A 24,859-nucleotide genomic window follows, 5' to 3' on the forward strand; every position below is an offset into this window, starting at 1 on the left:
CATTTTTCTTCTCTTTCAGGTTACATCGGGGGCTTATCTACAGCATTCTGTAATGCTGTAGATAAGCCCCTGATGTTGGTGCCGGCAGCTGATAGGCCCAAAAATAGGTGACAGATTCCCTTTAATACAGGATTACTTCCCAAAAATGCTTAGGGGATTTCATTTGGGTTGTCACCTAAAAACCATTAAATGCTCATAGGATAACAGACAATGCAAAGGAAATCCCACTAAAATGACATGTCCCAGAATAATTAAGAGGCTCATGACTTTTAGATCCACAAACTTTAATCTATTCCAACTATGAGGAGGCAAAGGTTTCCTCTATAATTAACGCCAGTTGTGCTGGTGCAAAATCCAAACAATCACAAATGTGGGTTGGAGAAGAATTATGCCACTTTTTACGCCAGAAAACTGGCACACTGGGACTGATAACTTCCCACCAATAAAATGTCTCCTATTAAGTTGGTTGGTTTAGCGCAGGATTGCACAACCTGCAGCCTGAGGTCAACATGTGGACAGTGCTTCCATTCGGTGCGGCCCCCAACAATCAGATTGAAAAATGCTTGACAGATTAACTAAATGTGGGCAACCATCCGCAGAAGAATAGTGGCAGCCCCTGAGGAGCAGTGACTGGCAAGTACTAATGGAGCACTGATAGCTCCATGTCTGTGACTATCTCCACTATAGTTTATGGGAATTGTGAAACATTATGCAGTAAGCAAAAAAACCATGACCTATTGTAGAGAGCTTGTGCATTCATCTCCTCTTCCTTTTTAGGGCCTATTCACACAATTTTTTCACGAGGATTTAGAAGCAAATTTTACTGTAAATCCACATTTAAAAAAATGCTTCAAATACTCTTTAAATAATCTTCCCACTGGTTTTACTGGCGAATGTTCAAAATAATATGAAAAAAATCACTGTGCACACTAAGTTAGCTTTTCCCATTTAAATCAGTGGGAAACTTATTCAAAGAGTATTTGCCCCATTTTTTGATGAGGATTTAGGAGCAGAAGCGCTTTCTAAATCCTCGCCTGATACCTGTGAACGGATCATTACAGTGCAGATGGGTGGATGTAAGAGTCCTGTAAGTTGAATTTGTAACCATCAGACATTTATTTTATATATTTTCAATATTCCATAAATGTCACAGGAGGAAATACCCCATTTTTAGTGCGCCCCCCAAATTTGTTTAGTATCACAATGTGACCCTTGGACTAAAAAAAAGTTGTGGAAGAATTTAGAGAATATTGGGTGGCTTGATGTTGGTATTGTCAAGTATTACCTCGTAAGGGGATATCAAGCGTCTTGACTTACCCCCAAAAACCCCACCGTGACCATAAAATGACCACCCCCACCTCGGCGCCCACTAATACACAGACACCGGTATTTCTTTTGGAATTTTATGGCCACAGCAGCCTTTTATTATAACAATAAACAAACAATAAACATTGTATCATAAACAACATGAGTACAATGAATTTAACCCTGGAAGGAGAAGTCCTTGAAGCCACAAGATCGTGGTGAAATAGTCCAAATATTGTGAACAACCCCCGACCATTTGCTCCCAGCCGTTACCCCACAGGCTCGGGAGCACCAGCACACCAATAGATGTTGTCCACAAACTCCTTGGGGATCCGCCCTCTTCCGAGGAAAACTCCCCATCCACCTTTCACCAGATCACGACCAGCATACCTTTAAACGAAGGAGACCCTACCCACAGAGTCTCCAAAACCAATTTCCACCGACTTCAAGGACTCCCCCTCCCCCAAAACCGCCATGACCCAAAATAGAATCACGTACTACTAACCCAAAAGAAAAAAGGGAGGGAGGGTGGGACTGTTCAGGAGCTGGGAAAACAGGAACAGAGGGCGGGCACCCCCCAGACCCTGCCTTAAATACCCCTTAGCTCCCCCTCCCCTTTAGCCCTTCCCCTTCCCTCACTAACTTCCAACCCCCCATCATGTTGGCCTCCGCCCACGCCTCCTCCAGGGGGTTGGGAGGCTCACTCCGGCCATTTCTTTCATTACATCTCACACTGCACGCAATCTTTAGGGCTCGCTCACATGAGTATATAACACGGCCGAGTGTTATTACATGCAAAGTGCCATGAAATAAATGGCGCTATATAAATGCATAATAATAATAATGTTTTATCGGATAGCACTCGCACCAATGCTATACCATGGGGCAGAGCAGATATGCTGAATTCTGCGAATGACTCCCCAATTCAGATCATGAGCACCCATTCAAGTCTATCAGTACGTGTGGAACATCGGACTGTTCTTAGATGTCATCCGAGTGTAGTCTCACATCTGTGGACTCAGACAATGGAGAAGATGGAGAAATTAAGTTCTCCATCTTCTCCATACCTGTGGTCTGCATGTGAGAGAATCTGCTCACACTGAGGCTGTGTGCCCACGATGCGATTTTTAAGCGTTTTTGCTGCGATTTTCGGCGCGAAAACGTTTAAAAATCTTGTACAGAACGCACCCCATGCATTCCTATGGCATTCCGCATATGCTGTGCTAATGCTGCGCTTTTTTCCGTGGCGGAATGGCATCGCGGAAAAAATCGCAGCATGATCATTCTTTTGTGCGGAATCGCAAAGAATTGCCGCGATTCCGCACCCATAGGAATGCATGAGAATTGCTTACTTCCCGCATGTGGCTATGCCCACCATGCGGGAAGCTAAGCGTCTCATGTGCGGTTGGTACCCACAGTGTGGAGGAGAGGAGACTGTCCTCCAGGCCCTGGGTACCATACCCCTGTAAAAAAAAGAATAAAAAATAAAAAATCGGGGTATATTTACCTTCCGGCGTCCCGCGCTGCATTCCCGGCCTAAGCGTTCCCAGTAATGCCTTGCGGCAAGGTCCTGTAATGACGTAGTCTCGCGTGACTCTAGCGGTCTCGTGAGATCGCTATAGCAACGCGAGACCAACGTCATCACAGGTCTCGCAAGGCATTACTGGGAACGCCTAGGCCCGGGATGGCAGCGCGGGACGTCGGAAGGTAAATATACCCCGCTTTTTAATTTTTTTTATTATTTTTTACATTCTTTCTTTTACTATTGATGCCGCATAGGCGGCCTCAATATTAAAAACTTGGTCACACTTGTCAAACACTATGTTTGACGAGTGTGACCAACCTGTCAATCACTTTCTCGCTTGGAAAGTGCTTGAATATCGCACGCGAAAATCGTGGCAAAATCGCGAACATAATCGCGGTAAAATCGCGCAGAAAAAAACGCGCGATTTCTGGGAAGGAGTCCGGTTTTCAGTGTCCGGATTTAAGCGCTACGTGGGCACATAGCCTAAGATGACACTCTGCTCAAATTTTGCTTAGAGATTGAGCTGATTATCATTAGCATAATTGGCCCAATTCTCTTGAATGAGAGACTCTATGATCGTGTGAGTGAGCCCTTAGTGAAAGTGGGTATTAGTGCTCCTTTGTTTCAGCACTGAAAGGCTATGGACCAAACTGATCAAAAAAATAACTCTGCAAGTTACAGGTATTATAAGCCATTACATACTATTATCTGCTTCATATCAGGATGCCCTAACATTTTCAAACATGATTAATTGAAAGCGAGAGAGCGCTCCTATCGTCATACACTATGTCCTTAAAGATTTTATAAGTGTTTTGCTGAAAGTGCATCGACTGAACATTTTAACATTCTGCAGCTCAAACCTCTCTAAAACCTTCCAGACATGTCTATATTTTCCTACAATATACGGTCTCCTGAGCCCTCTTACAGTTTGGCCAAAAACAACCGAGATGGATTTAACAATTAAAGTATGGATATGCTGTATAGTCTATAAACAGGAAGTGGAGTTTGCAAAAAAAATGTACATTTTTATTCACTTTTGGGTTTTATTTTGCTGGAGAAGGTATCAGGTCCATGCTTTCAGCAGCACTATCACTCCATCAGTTTCCAATAGTAAAGCGGCTATATGATACTTGAGTAATTAATGGTGAGGGTTTTCCATGTAGTCAGCACTCTTGAGTTTATTTTGTTATTGTTTGAGGGCTTTCGCTGACTGCTGATTGCTCAGAGACGTGAGGAATTTGGGTCTCTTCGCAATTCACGTCTGTAATTCAAGACAAACTGCAGAGCTCTGCTTTGTTAGCACAGCTAATAACACTTAATCCAGAGATGTGCTCTGTGTGGCTGGCAGGTGCTCCTCGGACTGATCCTTGTACAAGTGGTCATTAGACGTGAGCAAACACACCGTAATCCTGCTAGCTCTTCCTCTCTATATTAGTGTTCTAGCTGTCCCAGGATCTGCGGGCGAGGACCTACTATTTGAGATGTGTTATTATCTGCAACATTCAATTATAAGCCCAGATCATTAGCTGCACTTCATCGTGGACGTCTCACATATCTTCTGTTTATAGATTTTTTTTTTTTCAAATAAATTTATTGAAATTTTTTAAATTGTTAGGAAAAGAGGGGGAAACAGAAAAAGAAAGGGACAAGGGAAAAATAAAAAATAGAGAAAAAATAAAAAATAGAGAAGTTTATAGATCTTTTTAAAATAACCTTCCACAATAAAAGTAGAGTGAAAACTCCCCCCATGTGCATTCAGTCATAAAAGCTAACAACTATCATTGAATGAATGTAATAGATATAGAATATTTCAGTAATATACTAGTAATTCATCAAGATTGGCAATTTTCTTGCCGGCCTGGATAAGGGGGCGCGGTAGAGTCATACGCTACTAATTTATGAAACGGTGCACGCCTCTCCCATGCCCACAAGGAGTGCCAAATCTTTTCCTCTTCATTAATAAAGAGCGTCTGACGAGTCCTGTGCGCCCCCATGTTTTGCACCAGAAATCGTCCTCATGTTCTGCACCAGAAATTGTCCTCAAGGCCCTGACTGGAGTAAGATTTGAGACATAAGAAACACCACAGCTCATCATGAATTAGATGAGCTATGGTGACATGCCCCCACCTTGACCCATTTCCCACTCCAGCTCCTCTCATTTTGACAGAGCTGAGAAAACTGGTGTGAAAACGCCAAAAGCTGCCAAATTTTGAGTTGCACCAAAATTTGTTTATTTTTCAAAGCAATTTATGGCAAAATTGCTTTGCTAAATCAAGGTCAAAGTGGCAAATTTTAAAAATAAGGGGCCATAGGGGATCATAACCCACTTTAATTCTTTTTTTTACATTGCCATTGCCTCCTTTTCAACACGCCACAAGCCACCCTCCTTGAGTGTCACTCCCATCTCGGCAAGTTGAAAGGTCATGACAACACTGCTTGTTTGAGGGGCTTCCATTGTGTCTAGGGGGTTTGACAACTTTTTCACAAGACTGGGAGGTCTCTCTTTTTCCTTGGGGCCTCTCAAATGTTTTGAACAATTATAGATATAGATAGTAGAGATGTATTTATGTTACAGTGACTAAGATGCAAAAATTTGGCTTCTGCCTTCTTCTGGATGAACAGTATAATCAAAATACTCAAGATATTTTGGTGAAGTGTACAGATTTGTGTCTATTTCTCATGCTTTTTACATTACATTGTTTTTGGAACATTATGCACGTACATACAAGTATTTTTAATGGTTAATTTTAGTTTTGCAAAGTAAATGATAATGATTGTGTATTTGTGCAAACATCTTATTCAGTATTATTGACTGATTACTTACATCTTAGGGAGAAGATGGGTTTCCAGGATTTAAGGGTGACATGGGACTAAAAGGAGACAGGGTGAGTATTTCACATTTAATTCTGTTTTCACTCTACAAATAAATACACTGGGCCTGACTTACCAAGACCAACATCGTTAATTCTGGTCTTGATGAGGTGGCGTGCTGGTCAGACGCTCCTGATATGAAGAGACACTTCCTTCTTCATGAATCAGGATCTTTAGACTAGCACCATACACCTCTGTGTTACCCTTGCCACAAATTCTACTGCAGTCCCTGCTGAAGTAAGATTTGTGGCATAGCAAGCATTTCCAATCATCGTGAATCTGATGAGCAGTGACCACTAGAGTTTAGCGACTTTAGTCGGATCGGGTTTCATAAAACAAAATTTGTTTCGGATGAAACTGGTCCGACTAGAACAAAAAAAGTCGGAGTTTAGTCCGAAAGCCGACCCCAGTGCAAGTCAATGGGGAATAAAAGTCGGCATTGAGCGGATGGCATTCATCCACTCAATGCCGACTTTTATTCCCCATTGACTCGCATTGGGGTCGGGTTTTGGACAAAACTCTGACTTTTTTTGCCCTAGTCGGACCAGTTTCATCTGAAACAAATTTTGTTTCATGAAACCCGATCCGACCAAAGTCGCTCAACTCTAGTGGTCACCAAGGCCAAGTCCCACTCCAGCTCTGGCTATTTCAGTGGAGCTGGGAGAAACTAACGTGAAGATGACAATAGTCACAAAATGTAGGCAAAGCGCCAAGTTATGCCTACATTTTGTGACTTTTTAAAGCTCTTACACCAATAAATTGTTGTGTGACAGCTGGGATGAATCGGACCCATTGTTTACTCAGTACATTTTACTATTTTATTATTTGCTTTGGCAGTCAAATAGTATACAACATATAAGAGAAGGAATATATCAAATCTATAAGCATTTAGTAACATGTAGAGTTTACTTAAAATATTAGTATCTTATAAATTTCTTATCTTTATTTGGAATAAATATATTTGTTTTTCTAACTTCTACTTCGATTTCAGGGAGAATTTGGTCCACTTGGTTCAAGAGGAGAAGATGGCCCTGAAGGTCCTAAAGGAAGAGCTGGTCCAACAGGAGACTCTGGACCTGCAGGTCCTGCTGGTGAGAAGGTAAACCAACCCGTCTATTACCATCCTACAGAGAATAGCTGATAATGACATGAGCAGATAAGGAAAAATTGTGTATCGCAACCTACATTTGCGGAAGGGGAATTGTAAAATAATGATGCCACCTGGAGTCATAGGATGTATCCGGTGGGCTCGTTGTGCTTTTGCTGCGTGGTCAAGGAGCATTTAGCTACAGCCGTACAATGCTCAGCGTCTTACTCGTGTAAATGTGAAATGCCTTGAAATTTTCCTCAGCTTAGATCTTTAATAGTAAAAAGCTTTATTTGCTGTCAACACGGGCATGTATCGGGGGATTTAACTCTGCGGTTGTTTTCTTGTCGGCATCAAGCATTCAAAATAAATATTTTAGTGTCTACATCAAACATGTAAAAGACTCAGTCATTTGAAATACACACGGGAATGGTGGTTTTAGCTTTTATGGGAAATGGTTGGATTTTTATCCTGCTGCAAAGTTATGAATGACATACATGTAGAAAGAAGAAGAGTGCTTCTACGGGTCCGGAATGATGGGAATGAGAGCACTGATTCATATCGCTGCTCTCTTTTTCTATGTTAAGGACAAGTTGGAATAGTAATCGAAATGTGATATTTACATTATAATAAATTCTATATCATCAATGTAATTATACAGCTGTTTTTTTGTTTTTTTTTGTACCTTAGGGCAAACTCGGTGTGCCAGGACTGCCCGGTTACCCTGGCAGACAGGGTCCAAAGGTAAGGAATAAAACTTGAGCTACTCTGGATTTTCTCCTTTGTGCAGTTCAAATATATAACATAAGAGCAGGTGCAAGTGACTGTGTATTCTGTCATCCGAGAGAATCGGGTTGATTATGCAAATTACACTCCGATTGCACTCTGATCTGAGTGTGATCACAATGTGATCCGATTCTCTCCGATGCGGAGAAGGAGAAAAAAAAATATTTGTCTTCTCTTTTCTGTCAGTCTATGCAAATTGGACTGCACTCAGATGCCATCTAAAGGGGGTTTTACACTAAGCGATATCGCTAGCAATATCGCTAAAACGTCACTGGTTTTGTGACGTTATAGCGATATTGCTAGCGATATCGCTATGTGTGATACTTACCAGCGACCGGCTCCCCCGCTGTCCATCGCTGATCGCGCGAGAATGTCCGGCTCCATTTCTCGTCGGGCGCTTCCTGCTGGGCTTCCTGCTGTGACGTCCAGCGACGCGTGGAGGCGGGCCGGAGGACGCAGGATCGCTGTGTGTGAATGGTAAGTATTGTGCGCTGCGTCGCTGCTGCATCGCTGTGAGATCTTTCTGTATGAAAGCTCACTAGCGATCATTTAGCGATGCACCAGCGATCCTGACCGGGTCGGATCGCTGGTCGGATCGCTGGTGCATCGCTAAATGTAAAAGGGCCTTTAGGGCAGGGTCCTCTCCCAGTATCAGTATGTTTAGTTTGTTTACTGTAAATGATATCTGTAATTTGTATGTTACCCCTTCTCATGTACAGCACCATGGAATCAATGGTGCTATATACAGTCATATGCTAAAGTTTGGGCACCCCTATTAATGTTAACCTTTTTTCTTTATAACAATTTTGTTTTTTGCAACAGCTATTTCAGTTTCATATATCTAATAACTGATGGACTCAGTTATATTTCTGGATTCAAACGAGGTTTATTGTACTAACAGAAAATGTGCAATCTGCATTTAAACAAAATTTGACCGGTGCAAAAGTATGGGCACCTCAATATAAAAGTGACATTAATATTTCGGAGATCCTCCTTTTGCAAAAATAACAGCCTCTAGTCGCTTCCTGTAGCTATTAATGAGTTCCTGGATCCTGGATGAAGGTATTTGTGACCATTCCTGTTTACAAAACAATTCCAGTTCAGTTAAGTTTGATGGTCACCGAGCATAGACAGCCCGCTTCAAATCATCCCACAGATGTTCAATGATATTCAGGTCTGGGGACTGGGATGGCCATTCCAGAACATTGTAATTGTTCCTCTGCATGAATGCCTGAGTAGATTTGGAGCAGTGTTTTGGATCATTGTCTTGCTGAAATATCCATCCCCTGCGTAACTTCAACTTCGTCACTGATTCTTGCACATTATTGTCAAGAATCTGCTGATACTGAGTTGAATCCATGCTACCCTCAACTTTAACAAGATTCCCGGTGCCGGCATTGGCCACACAGCCCCAAAGCATGATGGAACCTCCACCAAATTTTACTGTGGGTAGCAAGTGTTTTTCTTGGAATGCTGTGTTTTTTAGCCTCCATGCATAACGCCTTTTTGTATGACCAAACAACTCAATCTTTGTTTCATCAGTCCACAGGACCTTCCTCCAAAATGTAACTGGCTTGTCCAAATGTGCTTTTGCATACCTCTGGCGACTCTGTTTGTGGCGTGCTTGTAGAAACAGCTTCTTTCGCATCACTCTCCCATACAGCTTCTCCTTGTGCAAAGTGCGCTGTATTGTTGACCGATGCACAGTGACACCATCTGCAGCAAGATGATGCTGCAGGTCTTTGGAGGTGGTCTGTGGATTGTCCTTGACTGTTCTTACCATTCTTCTTCTCTGCCTTTCTGATATTTTTCTTGGCCTGCCACTTCTGGGCTTAACAAGAACTGTACCTGTGTTCTTCCATTTCCTTACTATGTTCCTCACAGTGGAAACTGACAGGTTAAATCACTGAGACATCTTTTTGTATCCTTCCCCTGAAAAGCTATGTTGAATAATCTTTGTTTTCAGATCATTTGAGACTTGTTTTGAGGAGCCCATGATGCCACTCTTCATAGGAGAATCAAATAGGAGAACTACTTGCAAGTGGCCACCTTAAATACCTTTTCCCATGATTTGATACACCTGGCTATGAAGTTCAAAGCTCAATGAGGTTACAAAACCAATTTAGTGCTTCAGGAAGTCAGTAAAAAGTAGTTAGGAGTGTTCAAATCAAGAAAATGATAAGGGTGCCCATATTTTTGCACCGGTCAAATTTTGTTTAAATGCAGATTGTACATTTTCTGTTAGTACAATAAACCTCATTTGAATCCAGAAATATAACTGAGTCCATCAGTTATTAGATATATGAAACTGAAATAGCTGTTGCAAAAAACAAAATTGTTATAAAGAAAAAAGGTTAACATTAATAGGGGTGCCCAAACTTTAACATATGACTGTAAATAAATAAATAATAATAATAATAATCTAAGTGCAGCCTGATAGTTTCTAAAAACTCATTGATTTGCATGATGAGTGTGACCCGAATATCAGATCAAACTTGGGCAAGTGTTTTTTTTTTGTCCTGTGCACATACTATTTTTGGGGGAAGATTTGGAGCAGAAATTGAGCGGGAACTCCCCAAAACCTCCTCAAAAACTTGGAGGGTCTGCTCTGAGAACCCTCAAAAAGCCTCAGTGTGCACATCCCTTAATAGAGGTTTTTCAAACTTATATCAAACAGTCAGTGAAAATTAGACCACCCTAGGATGCAATGGATAAGACCACTAATGTACTGATTATTGCATAGACGCCCAGGAATGAATGTAAGATCTTGATTCTTTTCAAAATAGGACATTTTTCCATGTAAAGCCCCATAGACTTAAATGGTTACGTCACTTACGTGGGCTATCAATCAAAAACACACCTGAAACTTGGACGTCTGAATGGAGCCTGAAGAGAATTCTCATAACAAAGAAATGCAAAAACTGAAAATGAAAGACTATTTATTTGAGTCATTAAAGGGAATCTGTCAGCATGTTTAGCTATGTAATCTGAGGGCAGCATGAAGTAGTGGCTGAGACACTGATTTCAGTGTTGTCTAACTTATTAGGCTGTGTGCTGTAGTTTGTTTTAATACAATCAGTGTTTTATTAGCAGGAGATTATCACTGCTGGTTATCCTGGTCCAACCAAACCCCCAGCGGTGATTAGCAGCTTTACAGTCAATATACAATGTACACAGAAAGCTGTCAATCAGGGGTTTGGGCGGGGTTAGCTTTCTGAGCTCTGCTACATCTAAAAACTCTGATAGTTTACTGGGTGCATCAGTTGTGATACAAAGTGACACATCTTTGGAATCGGGCTGTCTTTCGCTACATGTTGGTGCTGTCAGATGAGGCGACAAAAACCTGGTGACAAATTCCCTTTAACTTGTAATTTGCAAAAGAGTATTTTAAACCTTAATAATTTTTAGGAAAGTGGAGTAATGAACATTATGACTGTCATGGCGGCTAGTTTTGCAGGGACGTGTCCTTGGGTTTGACAGCCATATTAGTGGCAGCACAACTTTCCTGGAGCAGCTGATCTACAAATCCAGAAGTAAATGACTGAAATAATGAAAGCTCCAGTCCAGTCACCGATGTGATAACATTGAAATTCCCAGTGGTATGTCATGTGTTCTGGCAGCATTAGGTGACACTGTGTCACACAAGCTCCTCTCTTTATTTGTACAACCACCCGAACCCGCTGCAAATCGGCCTCATTTTCACCATGACTGTCACTTCGATTGCTTTCCATTCTGTGTTTGTTCTTCAATAGTCTGCAGAGATTTTCTGCCACATCCTGAGATCAAAGCCTTTCTGCTGTTTTGCTATTGAACAAACAGAGCGGTGTATCAGGAGGGTTACTCCAGATGCTTCTGCTTTGCATAAAACAACACGCCGAATCCTTTCTGCTTCCTCGCAATCATGTTCCTACTGGAGAACAAAGCACTTTCTTCTCACGAGCCTGCCACTTTTCTCTTTGTCCCTAAAGCTTAATTTACTGCTTCAGTTATTGTAGGGATGGGGATGAGTAGGATAAAGTGCATTCCTGTCTCTACAGATTCTACCAGCTAAGTCTTCGGGGCTTTCAAACAGCCCGGTATTGAAGCTGTTCTAGCCGGAGTAAACTGCACGTGTCACCATTAGTTATGGTTTTCAGAGTCAATGATTTATTACAAAAGACCACACACCTTTAGCAGTGGCACAAGTTAAAACAGTCTTCCCTCATAGACCTGCATTGCAGCTCGGAGTACTCCCCGCTGACTAACTGCGGGGAGCCTGCTGTCAATTAGTATGGCGTTAGTAGTCACGCCCCATTGACATAGCAGCTCGAAAGAGGAAGAGCTGATCTGTTGATGTGGAGCAGCAGAAGAAGTCAGGCCCCACTCTGATCAAGGTCTGGGTAGAAGGGGCAGGCAGTTAGCAACTACCTGCCTGTTAGTTCTTAGGCCCATAGTAAAAAAAATAAAATAGTCCTGAATAAACCCTTTAAAGTCACATGCAAATTCGACTGTAAGTGCAAAATATGATATTTTTGAGCAAATGCTGTGTGTTAATCCAGTTTAAGGGCGGGTTTGGACAGGAATATTTCATGGTCCCTGTACAGATTGAAATGCCTAGCCTGATCTTGGGCCTCCTGACCTTGGGCCTCCTAATCTTGGGCTTCCTAATCTTGAGCCTCCTGACCTGAACTTACAGCATCATAGCCATGTCACATCACATCTGGAGACCCGGGGTCAGACTGAGCATTGCCGTCTATATACAGAACATGCAATATGCCTGGCTGATCTCAGCCTTAGGCCTATTTCACAGAAGGTCCTTATGATGCTGTCATTTGGCTGCTCAGACCCAGACTTATATTGTTAAATGTTCATATAATTCTGATTATGACTGACTATTACACATAAATGTATTTGAAGCAGTTTTTAATGCTTAATTAAAAGAAGGTATTGAGAAAATAGGCCAAGTTCATTCGTGCTGCAACACAATTATGTCTTGAAGACGCAGAGCCCATATTCTCCAGCCAAAAACTTGCAGCTTTATCTTATTTGTAAAATGGGAATAAATCAACTAACAGTTTGAATCTGTCACCAGTTTTCACAATACAGGCTGCATACATTATTAAATAGATCTATTAGACCTGATGAGGCTGTTAAGCTTACCTTGCAAAGTCATATCACAATGGCTGCATAATTCTATTTGAAAGCTTTCCTACCTTATACCTAAATTATCATTTTGTAAGTCCAGCTGTAGCTAGACTCAAAATGCTCATCATAGTAGCAGGACCACAAATGTACTGTACAACCAATTGGACATGGAATTTCAAAGTAAATACACCATCCTCATAAGCACTAAGAGATCTATTTAAAGGGGACCTTTCACTGAGCATTTTAGCTTAAACTACAGTAGGTACCTCCTAAGAATGTCATTGCTCAGCTAATTTTGGAACAATTTCTCTCCTTTTTCTTTGCCCAGTTATTCCCCCCCAGTAATAAAAAAAATCATTGGATATTTAAATTGAGTGCATCCCTTGATTTCTGCTGCTTCTCTGATTCTGGAACAGTTTATCTTTATTTTGTACACCCCTCCATTCCATAGTTATGCCCCACTGAAATAATTTTCCCTATCCGCAATTTTCCCAAATTTTCAGGCAACTGGGTGTATACCGCAGAACTTCTCTGTGGGTGTGGCAGAGTTTTGATTGGACAGCCTCAGAGAAGAAAAAGGAAACACCCACAAAGTTCTGTGGTGTACGAACAGTTGGTTAAAAGGAACATTTGCATTATTTCTGAGGGGCATAACTTTGGAATGGAGGAGTGTAGAAATAAAAGAAAAACAGTTCCAGAATTAGAGGAGCAGCAGAAATCAAAGGAATAACTCAGTTTAAGTAATACAATTCAAAGATTGGTCCTCTTTAATAACGCATATCATTTTTACTGTTAAACCTACTGACAGATCCACCTTAACAGCCATTCTTATTGACCATTTTGGAGGCTTGCACTGAATTTATTCACATCCAACCTAAATTCAAGTTTAGGATAAAATCTATCCTTTGCTAACGAGTTTTCGGGAGTATCATTCAGAGAAATGTTCATTGATTCCACTGACTTACCTCTGGTTTGATTAAATGTTCTAATCTTTCCTATGCTTTCTGGATCTGAAAAATTCTGGTAAGAGATGGTTTTAATGTGCAGGTCACATCGTCTCATTTTCCGTTACAGATATGGTTATAGATATAATGTTCTGGGAAGAAAGTCTGCATATTGCCTATAATAGAATTCACCTCTTGTAGGAACCTGTAAGATCAGTAGATGGAGCTTTAACCAACCATGTAATATTCTTCCAGAGTGTGACGTGCTTTAGTATATCTTACTGTGTTATAATCCTATTTAATATGAGTTCATGTGCTGACAGCTTCAATGAAAGAATCAAATTGGAATTTGCTTTCCATTATGTTAAATTGAGCAGTTTGATTTCACATTTGAGTTTCCTTTTCCATCAAGTAATTACAAAAATCTAGATATGAATATTGTTTTCTGAGGGTTCCCAGATCAAGAAACCTGCGAAACCTCAAAACCAGGAAGACCCATCAGCTCTTCCGTAGTAGCCGTGTAACACAAATAAGAGATACTTATTTAAGTCCCAAATGATATAAGGTCAACCATTGTACCCTCATCATCTATGTATATTGGCAGACCGTTCAGAACCAGATTATTGCATTATTTTCTCTTTGTGTGTTCTAAAACCCATTTATCTTATGTTTCCATTTAAATAGGGATCTACAGGTTTCCCCGGATTTGCTGGAGCCAACGGCGAGAAAGGAGCTCGGGTATGATTTTAAAAGTATATCATTCATTTTGGTTTGCTTCAAGCTTAGGTTCTTCTATTTAAAGATACTAAGTATTATTAGCATTCAATATTATAAAAATATTATAATGTAATAAATAATAATTTTCTGCTAAATGCAAAAATATTGTATATGTCATAAGCCGATAACATTTGTAGTTCCACCACAGTTCATCTGAGTACCAATATATACCACAGCCTGGATTAGAAGATGTTTGATGTCAGTCATACTAGGACAGAAGATGTCACATTTTCATCCTCTATCTGTATTTTTATTAAGATTAATATTTGTATCCCACTAGGGTGTTGCGGGCAAGCCAGGTCCAAGGGGACAACGAGGTCCAACGGTGAGTGTGCTTCCATTCTACATTAATTTGTTTACTTCGATCACATAAGAAGATCGTAAACTCGTAAATATATTTTTTTCTAACATTTTGCTGTAGTAGCAACCCTGAAAAGAATCTCATAAGGTTACTTTGTTTCCTTACTTAGGGTCCACGAGGTGCTCGAGGTCCTAGAGGTCCTACCGGAAAACCAGGTCCGAAGGTACATATCACAACTCTGTTATTACATAGTTATTACTTAGATGGGGTTGTTTGAAGGTTACAGCTCTGCATTGGGTAATAGATTCAAGGGGTATTCTCATATTTGGAAAGTATATCCTATCCCTGTGCTTGGCCGGTCTTCTGCACTTCTATAAGAATGAATGGAGCAACAGTGCGCATGATTGACTAGAACCCCAGTTCTCGGGGTCTGTAAAGGTCTCAGTGCTCAGAGCTCCAGCGATCATGAAGGTATCGCCTATCCCATTCCTTAGGAATAACTTCCAAACTTGAGAATGCACCTTTAATCATAGGGGTTAACATGGGACCCAATATGAGTGAGAATGTACAGGAATATTAGATGTCACACAGAACAGAAATATAATACAGTAGATACCACATGTTTACTTAAAGAAACAGAATCATTGCAGTTTCATGCCTTGTTATTTTATATTCCGTATGGCCTGACATATATCCTCTTTTCAGGGCACATCAGGAAATGATGGTCCTCCCGGCCCACCTGGTGAAAGGGTGAGTGGAACTCGCTGGTATTGTTGCTGACGGTAATTAAACAATGCCTGAATGCTTGACATTTTAGGCGGTCAACACATCTAAGTTAGTCAAATGCATTAGCGTTGAGTTTGTTTTTTTTGTCAAAACTGAATATATAATATATGAGATTCAGCATAGGACTGTAGATAAAACTATTACATGAATTTTTGATCATGATGAATGTTCTTGACCTTCCAGAATGATAAGCGGTTCAGAACATATCAAATGCTTACAACAATTTTTTCTAACCTTCAGTTCTTTAGTATAGGTACAGCGCTTGGTCTGTGTTATGTTATGTAACTCTGTTACCTGTCCTTCCAGATTTTGCAAGGGCCAACACTGCCTCAAGGAAAACAGCTTCACACCTCTGTACAGCAGTAATTGATCCCTTACATAAGGCAGCAATGCCAGTTGGGATATGTATATTAAGCAGGCATTTTGTATTCACAAACTAAGGATATAAAATAAGCAAATGAAGTCACATGACACACCAGTTTCCTGCTTTAGCTTGGGTTTCGCCTGTTAGCTTCTTCAAGGGCAACTTTACAAGTTGAACCCCAGAGTATAAAATTTCAAATTAAATTCTGCTACGTTTGATTTTTTTCAACTGTGCTAAAATAAAATAATGTACACTGTACACACTGCAGCAGCACTGGGAATATAGTGGCTAGAAAGCCAAATGGGATTTTAAAATGCTTATGATTTTAGTATATACTGCAAGGGTTTTCCTTTCTAAAAACAATTGTGCTCTTGCGTTGTTGGCCTTTATATTGCCCTTCCTTTACTTCTGTTAAGAGCTGAATATTGAGCCTGCACTAATGTATTTATGTCACAGGATGCAGTGCTCTTCCCTTATCGAGACAGAATGCTTTGTACTGTGTTGTATTTCTCGTGTCACGGAGCAGTTTATCTGCGGCTTCACAACAGTCCTCATTATAATGCAGAATATTGTAATTATCTGCATAGTGTTCAGTGACACACTGGGAAGCAGCAACTTCCTGCAGGAGCCTGATGTTAATGCTGAGAAGCAGCTGAAAATAGACATTCTCTGTGAAAAGAGGAAATAAGCCTTTACTCTTCCAGCAATTTTTCATATCGACGAGAGTTTCGAAGAAAAAACGAATCACAAATCACAAATGAGTCATGAACACGATTAGCAGAAAAACAAATCCCTTGCTTATCTCTAGGTCCATTGTGACTTTTAAGTCTTGACTGAGGTTTGACACATTACTTCAGATTAATAAATATCTAGCTAGGTACTAAGGGTACCGTTACAACTAGCGATGCACCAGCGATCCCGACCAGCGATATGACGCGGTCAGGATCGCTGGTGCATCGCTAGGTGGTCGCAAGTGAGCTGCCACACAGGCAGATCTCACCAGCGACATCGCTGGGGACGGGGATCTCTACTTACCTGTCAGACACGGCGATCCTGACGTCCTCCCGCCCGGCTCCACGCATTGCTCGTCGGCGCCACAGGAAGCCCAGCAGGAAGTGGCCGACGAGGAATGGTCCAGGAGCTTCTCGCGCGATCAGCGATAACCAGCGAGGGAGCTGGTCGGAGGTAAGTATCACATGCAGCGATATCGCTAGCAATATCGCTGCAACGTCACAAAATCGGTGACTTTACAGCGATATTGGTAGCGATATCGCAGTGTGTAACGGGGGCTTAAGGGTACCGTTACACTTAGCGATGCACCAGCGATCCCGACAACGATATGGATCGCTGGTGCATCGCTAAGTGGTCGCTAGTGAGCTGCCACACAGGCAGATCTCACCAGCACCGTAGCAGCGGTTGGGGGTCACTACTTACCTGTCAGACGCGGCGATCCTCACGTCCTCCCGCCCGCCTCCACGCATCGCTCGTTGGTGCCTCAGGAAGCCCAGCAGGAAGTGGCCAACGAGAAACGGCCCAGGACCTTCTCGCGCGATCAGCGATAACCAGCGGGGGAGCCGGTCGGAGGTAAGTATCACATGTAGCGATATCGCTAGCAATATCGCTGCTGCGTCACAAAATCGGTGATGTTACAGCGATATTGCTAGCGATATCGCTATGTGTAACGGGCGCTTAAGTTGACAGTAACCATCATTGGGCCATATGCCCTTTCTTCCCAGCTGTGATTTTTGGATTATCTATATTTAAAAGGTCTCAAAAGTTTATTCCCAAAGGTTCACTGTGACGTTGACAACACAGTGGGGGGGATTTACTAAGACTAGTAATGTTTTGATATAGTACCCCAAATTATGTTTCACTGTCATTTCTTCTGATTTGGCTTCTTTCCTAAGTCATATTGAAAGGCTGGTTAAAAGGTCAATATTGACTTGTAGGATTGCTACTTCCAATGGCTGGCACTAGAGTTCTAGTCCTCTTCCTCTCTGAAGAGACAATTTGCATATTTAATCTCCCAGAGGAGCATGCAAGTGTTTGTCTCCTCATACTGGCATGCCAGACCTAGCATGTCAATCTCCACATGGAGAAACCTTACCCCTTAGATCACTGTCGTCATGCAAGTGCCACGTAGATTTTTCCAAACCAGCACAAAGTAAAAAAGGAGCAGATACTGCTTATTTTTTCCAAAGAGCTTCTAAAACATGAGAAATTACAGATTCATTGGGAATTTGCTCCATTTTCCCTTTCCCTAGTTTTGACAGACCTTCCAAAGTGGGAGGCGACCATCAAAACTAGTTCTTGGAGAAAATGGTGGTTGTTCCTGGCAAACAAATAGGTTTGTGTTTCCATTTCCTTTAAAGCAAAGGAAGCTAAAATCTGATCCCTTTCCTATAATTTGATAACTACCCCTGACTAAATGACAATTGGGTAAATAAGATACAACTGAAAGTTGCAAGCCATTAGTGATGGTTATGTGACATTATACCCCCATTTCATAAAAGTATTTTCATCAAATTATTGGCATAAAAGACTTAGAAGTTGAAGTAGCACAAAAATGTTTAAAATTTTGGTGTGCCGGGCACGAGCAAAGTGCAACGGAGGCGCATGCCAGTAATAAGATGCACTTAAGTCATTACAGTGTTTGTGCACTATTTGGACAACCCCTTCCCTTTCCCCACTCTTGGCACCGATAAAATAAAAAAACTCATATTAATATCCCATGCTGGCACTGTTCCAGCGTTGTTGATGTAAGGGGTACAGAGACTGGTTTATGCCCTACCCCCATAGGCACGTCATGGATTCGGCTGGGAATATGTCTGATATATATATATATATATATATATATATATATATATACAGTACAGACCAAAAGTTTGGACACACCTTCTCATTCAAAGAGTTTTCTTTATTTTAATGACTATGAAAATTGTAGATTCACTCTGAAGGCATCAAAACTATGAATTAACACATGTGGAATTATATAATTAACAAAAAAGTGTGAAACAACTGAAAATATGTCTTATATTCTAGGTTCTTCAAAGTAGCCACCTTTTGCTTTGATTACTGCTTTGCACACTCTTGACATTCTCTTGATGAGCTTCAAGAGGTAGTCACTGGAAATGGTCTTCCAACAGTCTTGAAGGAGTTCCCAGAGATACTTAGCACTTGTTGGCCCTTTTGCCTTCTCTCTGCGGTCCAGCTCACCTCAAACCATCTCAATTGGGTTCAGGTATGGTGACTGTGGAGGCCAGGTCATCTCGCGTAGCACCTCATCACTCTCCTTCTTGGTCAAATAGCCCTTACACAGCCTGGAGGTGTGTTTGGGTTCATTGTCCTGTTGAAAAATAAATGATGGTCCAACTAAACGCAAACCGGATGGAATAGCATGCCGCTGCAAGATGCTGCGGTAGCCATGCTGGTTCAGTATGCCTTCAATTTTGAATAAATCCCCAACAGTGTCACCAGCAAAGCAGCCCCACACCATCACACCACCTCCTCCATGCTTCACGGTGGGAACCAGGCATGTAGAGTCCATCTGTTCACTATTTTTGCGTCGCACAAAGACACGATGGTTGGAACCAAAGATCTCTAATTTGGACTCATCAGACCAAAGCACAGATTTCCACTGGTCTAATGTCCATTCCTTGTGTTCTTCAGCCCAAACAAGTCTCTTCTGCTTGTTGCCTGTACTTAGCAGTGGTTTCCTAGCAGCTATTTTACCATGAAGGCCTGCTGCACAAAGTCTTCTCTTAACAGTTGTTGTAGAGATGTGTCTGCTGCTAGAACTCTGTGTGGCATTGACCTGGTCTCTAATCTGAGCTGATGTTAACCTGCGATTTCTGAGGCTGGTGACTCGGATGAACTTATCCTCCGCAGAAGAGGTGACTCTTGGTCTTCCTTTCCTGTGGCGGTCCTCATGTGAGCCAGTTTCTATGTAGCGCTTGATGGTTTTTGCCACTGCACTTGGGGACACTTTCAAAGTTTTCAAAATTTTCAGACTGACTGACCTTCATTTCTTAAAGTAATGATGGCCACTCGTTTTTCTTTACTTAGCTGCTTTTTTCTTCCTATAATACAAATTCTAACAGTCTATTCAGTAGGGCTATCAGCTGTGTATCCACCAGACTTCTGCACAACACAACTGATGGTCCCAACCCCATTTATAAGGCAAGAAATCCCACTTATTAAACCTGACAGGGCACACCTGTGAAGTGAAAACCATTTCTGGTGACTACCTCTTGAATCTCATCAAGAGAATGCCAAGAGTGTGCAAAGCAGTAACCAAAGCAAAAGGTGGCTACTTTGAAGAACCTAGAATATAAGACATACAATATTTTCAGCTGTTTCACACTTTTTTGTTAATTACAGTATATAATTCCACATGTGTGAATTCATAGTTTTGATGCCTCCAGAGTGAATCTAAAATTTTCATAGTCATAAAAATAATGAATGAGAAGGTGTGTCCAAACTTTTGGTCCGTACCATATATATATATATATATATATATATATATATGTGTGTGTATATACGTGGTTGAAAAAGGTTCGCTTCCAGAACCGAAATGTTCCACTTATGGGCTAAATAAACGTCTCTTGTTCACTCTGAACAACCAGTGTGCTGTTCCTTTTTTTTGGATTATATATATATATATATATATATATATTTATATATATGTGTGGTTATGTGCAATACAATGTACATGTGCAGGGAAAGTGTTGTGATGAAGTTAGCCCACCAGATGGAGACACATTACCACACATAGAACAGGTTAAGATATGGTTAATATTGGAGGGGCCAACTGTGGATAAGTCAGTGAGTTTATCTCGTTTTAGTGAATAGGGCCTGGGAGCCCGGACAGGGCAGTGGGCAACATAACTTTAAGCAAGTAGCCCAGTCATCCAGGGCCTGTGGGCCAAAGGTCACAGCAGTAACGGAATGCAGGACAGCTCCAATATGTGGCAGCTAACTACGTGGGCATATGCTCTTATGTCTGGGGTGAAACAGACAAGGGGGAACTCCTGAAGTTAGTGAGGCTGGCCAGAAGGAAAACTGTGGTACCAGACGAGTTGGTACGACCCTGGGACATTCTGAAAGAAGTGAGGGAAAGCACAGAGAACGTAAAGGATGTACTCTGTGATGAACCCTATGTTGCTTCTGTGACTGAGCTGGACATACTGAGATTGGAGATTGATCTCTCTTTGTATGGAACTGCCAGAAGGCGATCCTCAGCAGATCAGAGGAGACCCTGATAGATCCGAAAGTGGGAACAAAAGTATACTACAAAGGGGATATTGTGTGTATGTGGTGGGAGACCAGGGGGTGATAGAGCAACCACCATCAGCCAAGACTACCTCCCTGGTCCCCGTTACATTGGCATGGGAGGTCCCCAGGCTTGTGTGGTTTTGATGACACATAAGCCTAGTGCTCAATAAGCGCTGACGTCACTGTCCCCACCCTTGCACGAACTGAGTATGAAGAGGAAGTCAGAGAGCAGCTGCAGCCTTGACTTCCCCTTCATGGTCAATTTGTATGAAGGCGGGGACAGCGCTGATTGGGCACCAGGCTCACATGTCATCACAACTGCACTAGAGCACAGCTGCCTCAGGTGCCAACACTGCTGCCACGGTGCTAACATGGGGGTAAGTTTTTTTTTTGTCATCCACCTCTTAATGAACTAAGTGCATCTTATGTACATGTTATAATTGTTTCATTCTTCAGTTATTTTAACAATCACATGCTTTACGAAAGTATTGAAAAATAAATAAATTCATCTTTTTTATCAAAACTGTTTAAAAAAAATCCTTGTTGGCCATAGCAGCCAATTACAGAGCCGCTTTTATTTATCCGTTATTTAAAAAGAAAGTTCAGTTCTAACTGGCTGATATTGGCTATTGAATTATTTGTCAGCCTCCAGTGTCAGATCAATAATTATTCCCATGTTGCCATATGGGTAAAGTTGCAACGTTCCTTTAAAAATTATACTTGTCATTAAAAATCCTCTTTGTTTTCAAGAATGGAGTGATTTATCATTTTTTTTTGTTAATGGCTACTTTGTCGAGATCTAGCAGCAGTGGTTGAACATGCGGAGTGCTTACAAGCTCTTTCCCATAGAGTTTGTAAACACTAGTGGCTCTTGATGTGGCCAGCTCAGTGCTTCTGCTCTTCTGCTGCTTCTTACAGCAGCATCGAAGAGCATAAACTCCAAGTCTGTGGGGCAGCAATGTTGCTGGTCCAGACTGTCAATCAATCAGGAGCACACCGCCTGCCAGCAAACAAAAGTCGGGAGGCTGGGGAGCAGTGTGCTCCTGCTGAAGACCATGAGATATTCCCTTTAATACAATTTTTTAGGGACAGTCACATGCAGCTGACCTCTATTCACTTCACAAAAAACAAAAATGATCACTTTATTCGTACCTGGATGGGTAGGGAACAGGGACGGACATATAATTGGTGCAACGTGTGCAACCATACATGGGACCGAGAGGTAAGGGGGCCCACTTTCACCTGCAAATCAGCAAGCGTGTCCTGTCACAGACACAAAGAGGGCCCATATACCGTTTTTGCATAGGGGCCCTCTTCTTCTTTTGTCTGTTTCTGCCACTGGTAGGTAATACCTGTCTCGAATTGCTGACCACAAGTAGTTAGGGTTATATAACCACTGTGTCTGTTCTCAAATTCATTTCTATGGGAATTACGGAAACAACAAAGTCCAACCCGTTTGGCTGTTTCGGTGGTCCTGGCCCCTGCAGTTGACAGATATTCCCAAAGAGTAATAAATGAAAAGCCCACGAGGTTCCAGGAGTCCACACAACTCATTATTAGAAAACAAGCAGCTAATTACTAGCTAGAAAGAAAAAAATAGACAGTTTATGGAATAAATAATATTATAAGGAAATAAAACATGCTTTACCACTTCACTATCTAATTAAGCCGTATTGCGGACGGCCTCTTATTAACTATCGAACATCTCGGCCAGGAGTTGACACCAAAATCACTTGTCCTTGCATGTTCAGCGCTGTAGGTCAGCACCGGCTATTCGGAGAATTAATGGTCAGATAAGAGGCCAAGCTTACCCTTATTCCCTGTGGACATATTTCTGGATCGTTAGCATAGCTGATCCGCACTTTGATCTGTAATGTGTATGTAAGATGTATTTCTGCTATTTCTGGGACTTTTCCTGATCCTTGCCGCGGATCATGGAGTGCAGAGATCTAATAGAGCAGACGATAGAGCGCCGCTCTTGGATTGTGCCATGTTCCCGTCTGGTTCCCTGCGATACACATTATTGCTGTTTGATCTTTCATTTACCCTAATTACTCCAGTGTCGAGGGCATCATTTACTTCAGTGATTATAGGACAACGTTAACCGTAGTATCATTTCCTTTCTTCATACATTAATTATTTGCAATTTTACTTACTTGTTGATTGCCTTTGTACAATGTTTGTCAATGAACTCCTTTTTTTTCCATTGCATCATAGGGACCTCAAGGACCACAGGGCCCAGTGGGATTCCCAGGACCAAAGGGCCCCCCTGTAAGTTTGTGAAGCTTCTACAGATTTATAGGATACTTTTATATACTATGCCAGCAATCGAAATGGTATTTGACAAATGTGATAGCTTATGGCCCTTAATTTTGGCCACACCGAGTAGCAAAATTTCATCAATTGGAGTTTTCTTCATGTCACGTCCTCATAGTATGGGCAGTCAGAGGTCTTCTTCTGGCTGCATTTACAAAAAACTGGCTATGTGGATGGTCAAATGAACAAGTATGGAGTCAACCGTCGAAAGTTGATACAGTTTTTTGACCAAACTACGACAGAATTAAGTTGATAGTGTCGCACATCCATGTTTTGCTCTAATAATGTTCCTTGGGGCAGATGCAGATGAATATATTTTCGGTCAGAGTGCGATCCGAGAAAACATGGAATCACACCTGGACCAATATTGGGCTATCTGAAATACGAATTGCACTTGACCATGCAAGACAATGAGTGTGTGAAAAAAATCAGACTTCAATTTCCGTGTCCTCACAGAATGGAAAAGATGGAGAATTTTTTTTTTCTCCATCTTCACCTTATCTGACACTTGGATCAAACTCTGATCACTTTGATCAGAGTGTCATTTACACAATCATCCCGATTCTCTCGGCTGAGAGGATCTACATCCGTCTGCACCTGCCTCAGTATGAGAGTTCCTAGGAACGCTGGATCAGATCCCAATAATCATGCGATGTAAACAGGCTGATGATCACGATTAGTAAAATACTAGTAGGCTTATATTTGATATATTGCAGGGTCCTCCTGGAAAGGATGGGCTGCCCGGCCACCCTGGACAACGTGGTGAAACTGTAAGTATGCCTGTCTTTCTCTTCCATGGTAGATGTTTCACAGCCAGTTTACTCTCTGGACGTTACTTTCTCTAAACACTTCTGGCCCGGTAGGAGAAGACACTTCCTAGTTACTGGACGTGTGTTCTCGTACCTGGCTGTACCTGTTTATGGCAAGTAGCAAACATTGACATACCGAGGTGTGGCTGTCAAACAACTGTACAGATCCATGGGCATAACTACATAATTATATATTCAGCTAGTTGGACTCGTTTACTGTGTCTACGCTATGGGTCATGTGAGCGGTCTAACTAGCTGAGTGTATAATTCTACTGTCGTTGACTTTAAAGGGTCAGTAAAGTGGATATTGGTCCACTAACATGAGCGTTACGGCTTCTAAATACCTTTGTAGGCATGTCTCCATTGAAAACTCCGGTTTTATTAGATGGTGGGAAGTATTGTTAAAAAACCGACCGCTCAGTAACGGTCATCTGGGTGGAGCTCTAGTGGTGTCCTCACTGCGAGCATTGTCAGCCTGCCTCGATTGTCTTCCTCGCCTGAATTTATTTGCTATCTCTGCTGAGCGGCATACAGTTGGCATGCTAAAATAAATAGTCATCACAGCAACACCGCAAAAAAAAGCTATTGGT

The 24,859-nt window shown here is 41.7% G+C and overlaps 1 protein-coding gene across 1 annotated transcript in view; it reads left to right on the plus strand.

The window, feature by feature from the left end:
* The window catches only part of COL11A1 (collagen type XI alpha 1 chain), a 248,884-nt gene that overhangs the window by 170,457 nt on the left and 53,568 nt on the right, over positions 1-24,859 (plus strand). Inside the window, exons 29-37 of the mRNA XM_073571713.1 lie at positions 5,662-5,715; positions 6,693-6,800; positions 7,479-7,532; positions 14,327-14,380; positions 14,700-14,744; positions 14,890-14,943; positions 15,426-15,470; positions 23,362-23,415; positions 24,177-24,230. Of these exons, the coding sequence (XP_073427814.1) occupies positions 5,662-5,715; positions 6,693-6,800; positions 7,479-7,532; positions 14,327-14,380; positions 14,700-14,744; positions 14,890-14,943; positions 15,426-15,470; positions 23,362-23,415; positions 24,177-24,230 (522 nt within the window). The remainder of the gene's footprint in view (positions 1-5,661; positions 5,716-6,692; positions 6,801-7,478; positions 7,533-14,326; positions 14,381-14,699; positions 14,745-14,889; positions 14,944-15,425; positions 15,471-23,361; positions 23,416-24,176; positions 24,231-24,859) is intronic.

The sequence above is a fragment of the Dendrobates tinctorius genome, unplaced genomic scaffold (genome assembly GCF_039654945.1).
Source record: "Dendrobates tinctorius isolate UK_male_01 unplaced genomic scaffold, ASM3965494v1 ptg000029l, whole genome shotgun sequence".
In the NCBI taxonomy this organism is placed as follows: Eukaryota; Metazoa; Chordata; class Amphibia; order Anura; family Dendrobatidae; genus Dendrobates; species Dendrobates tinctorius.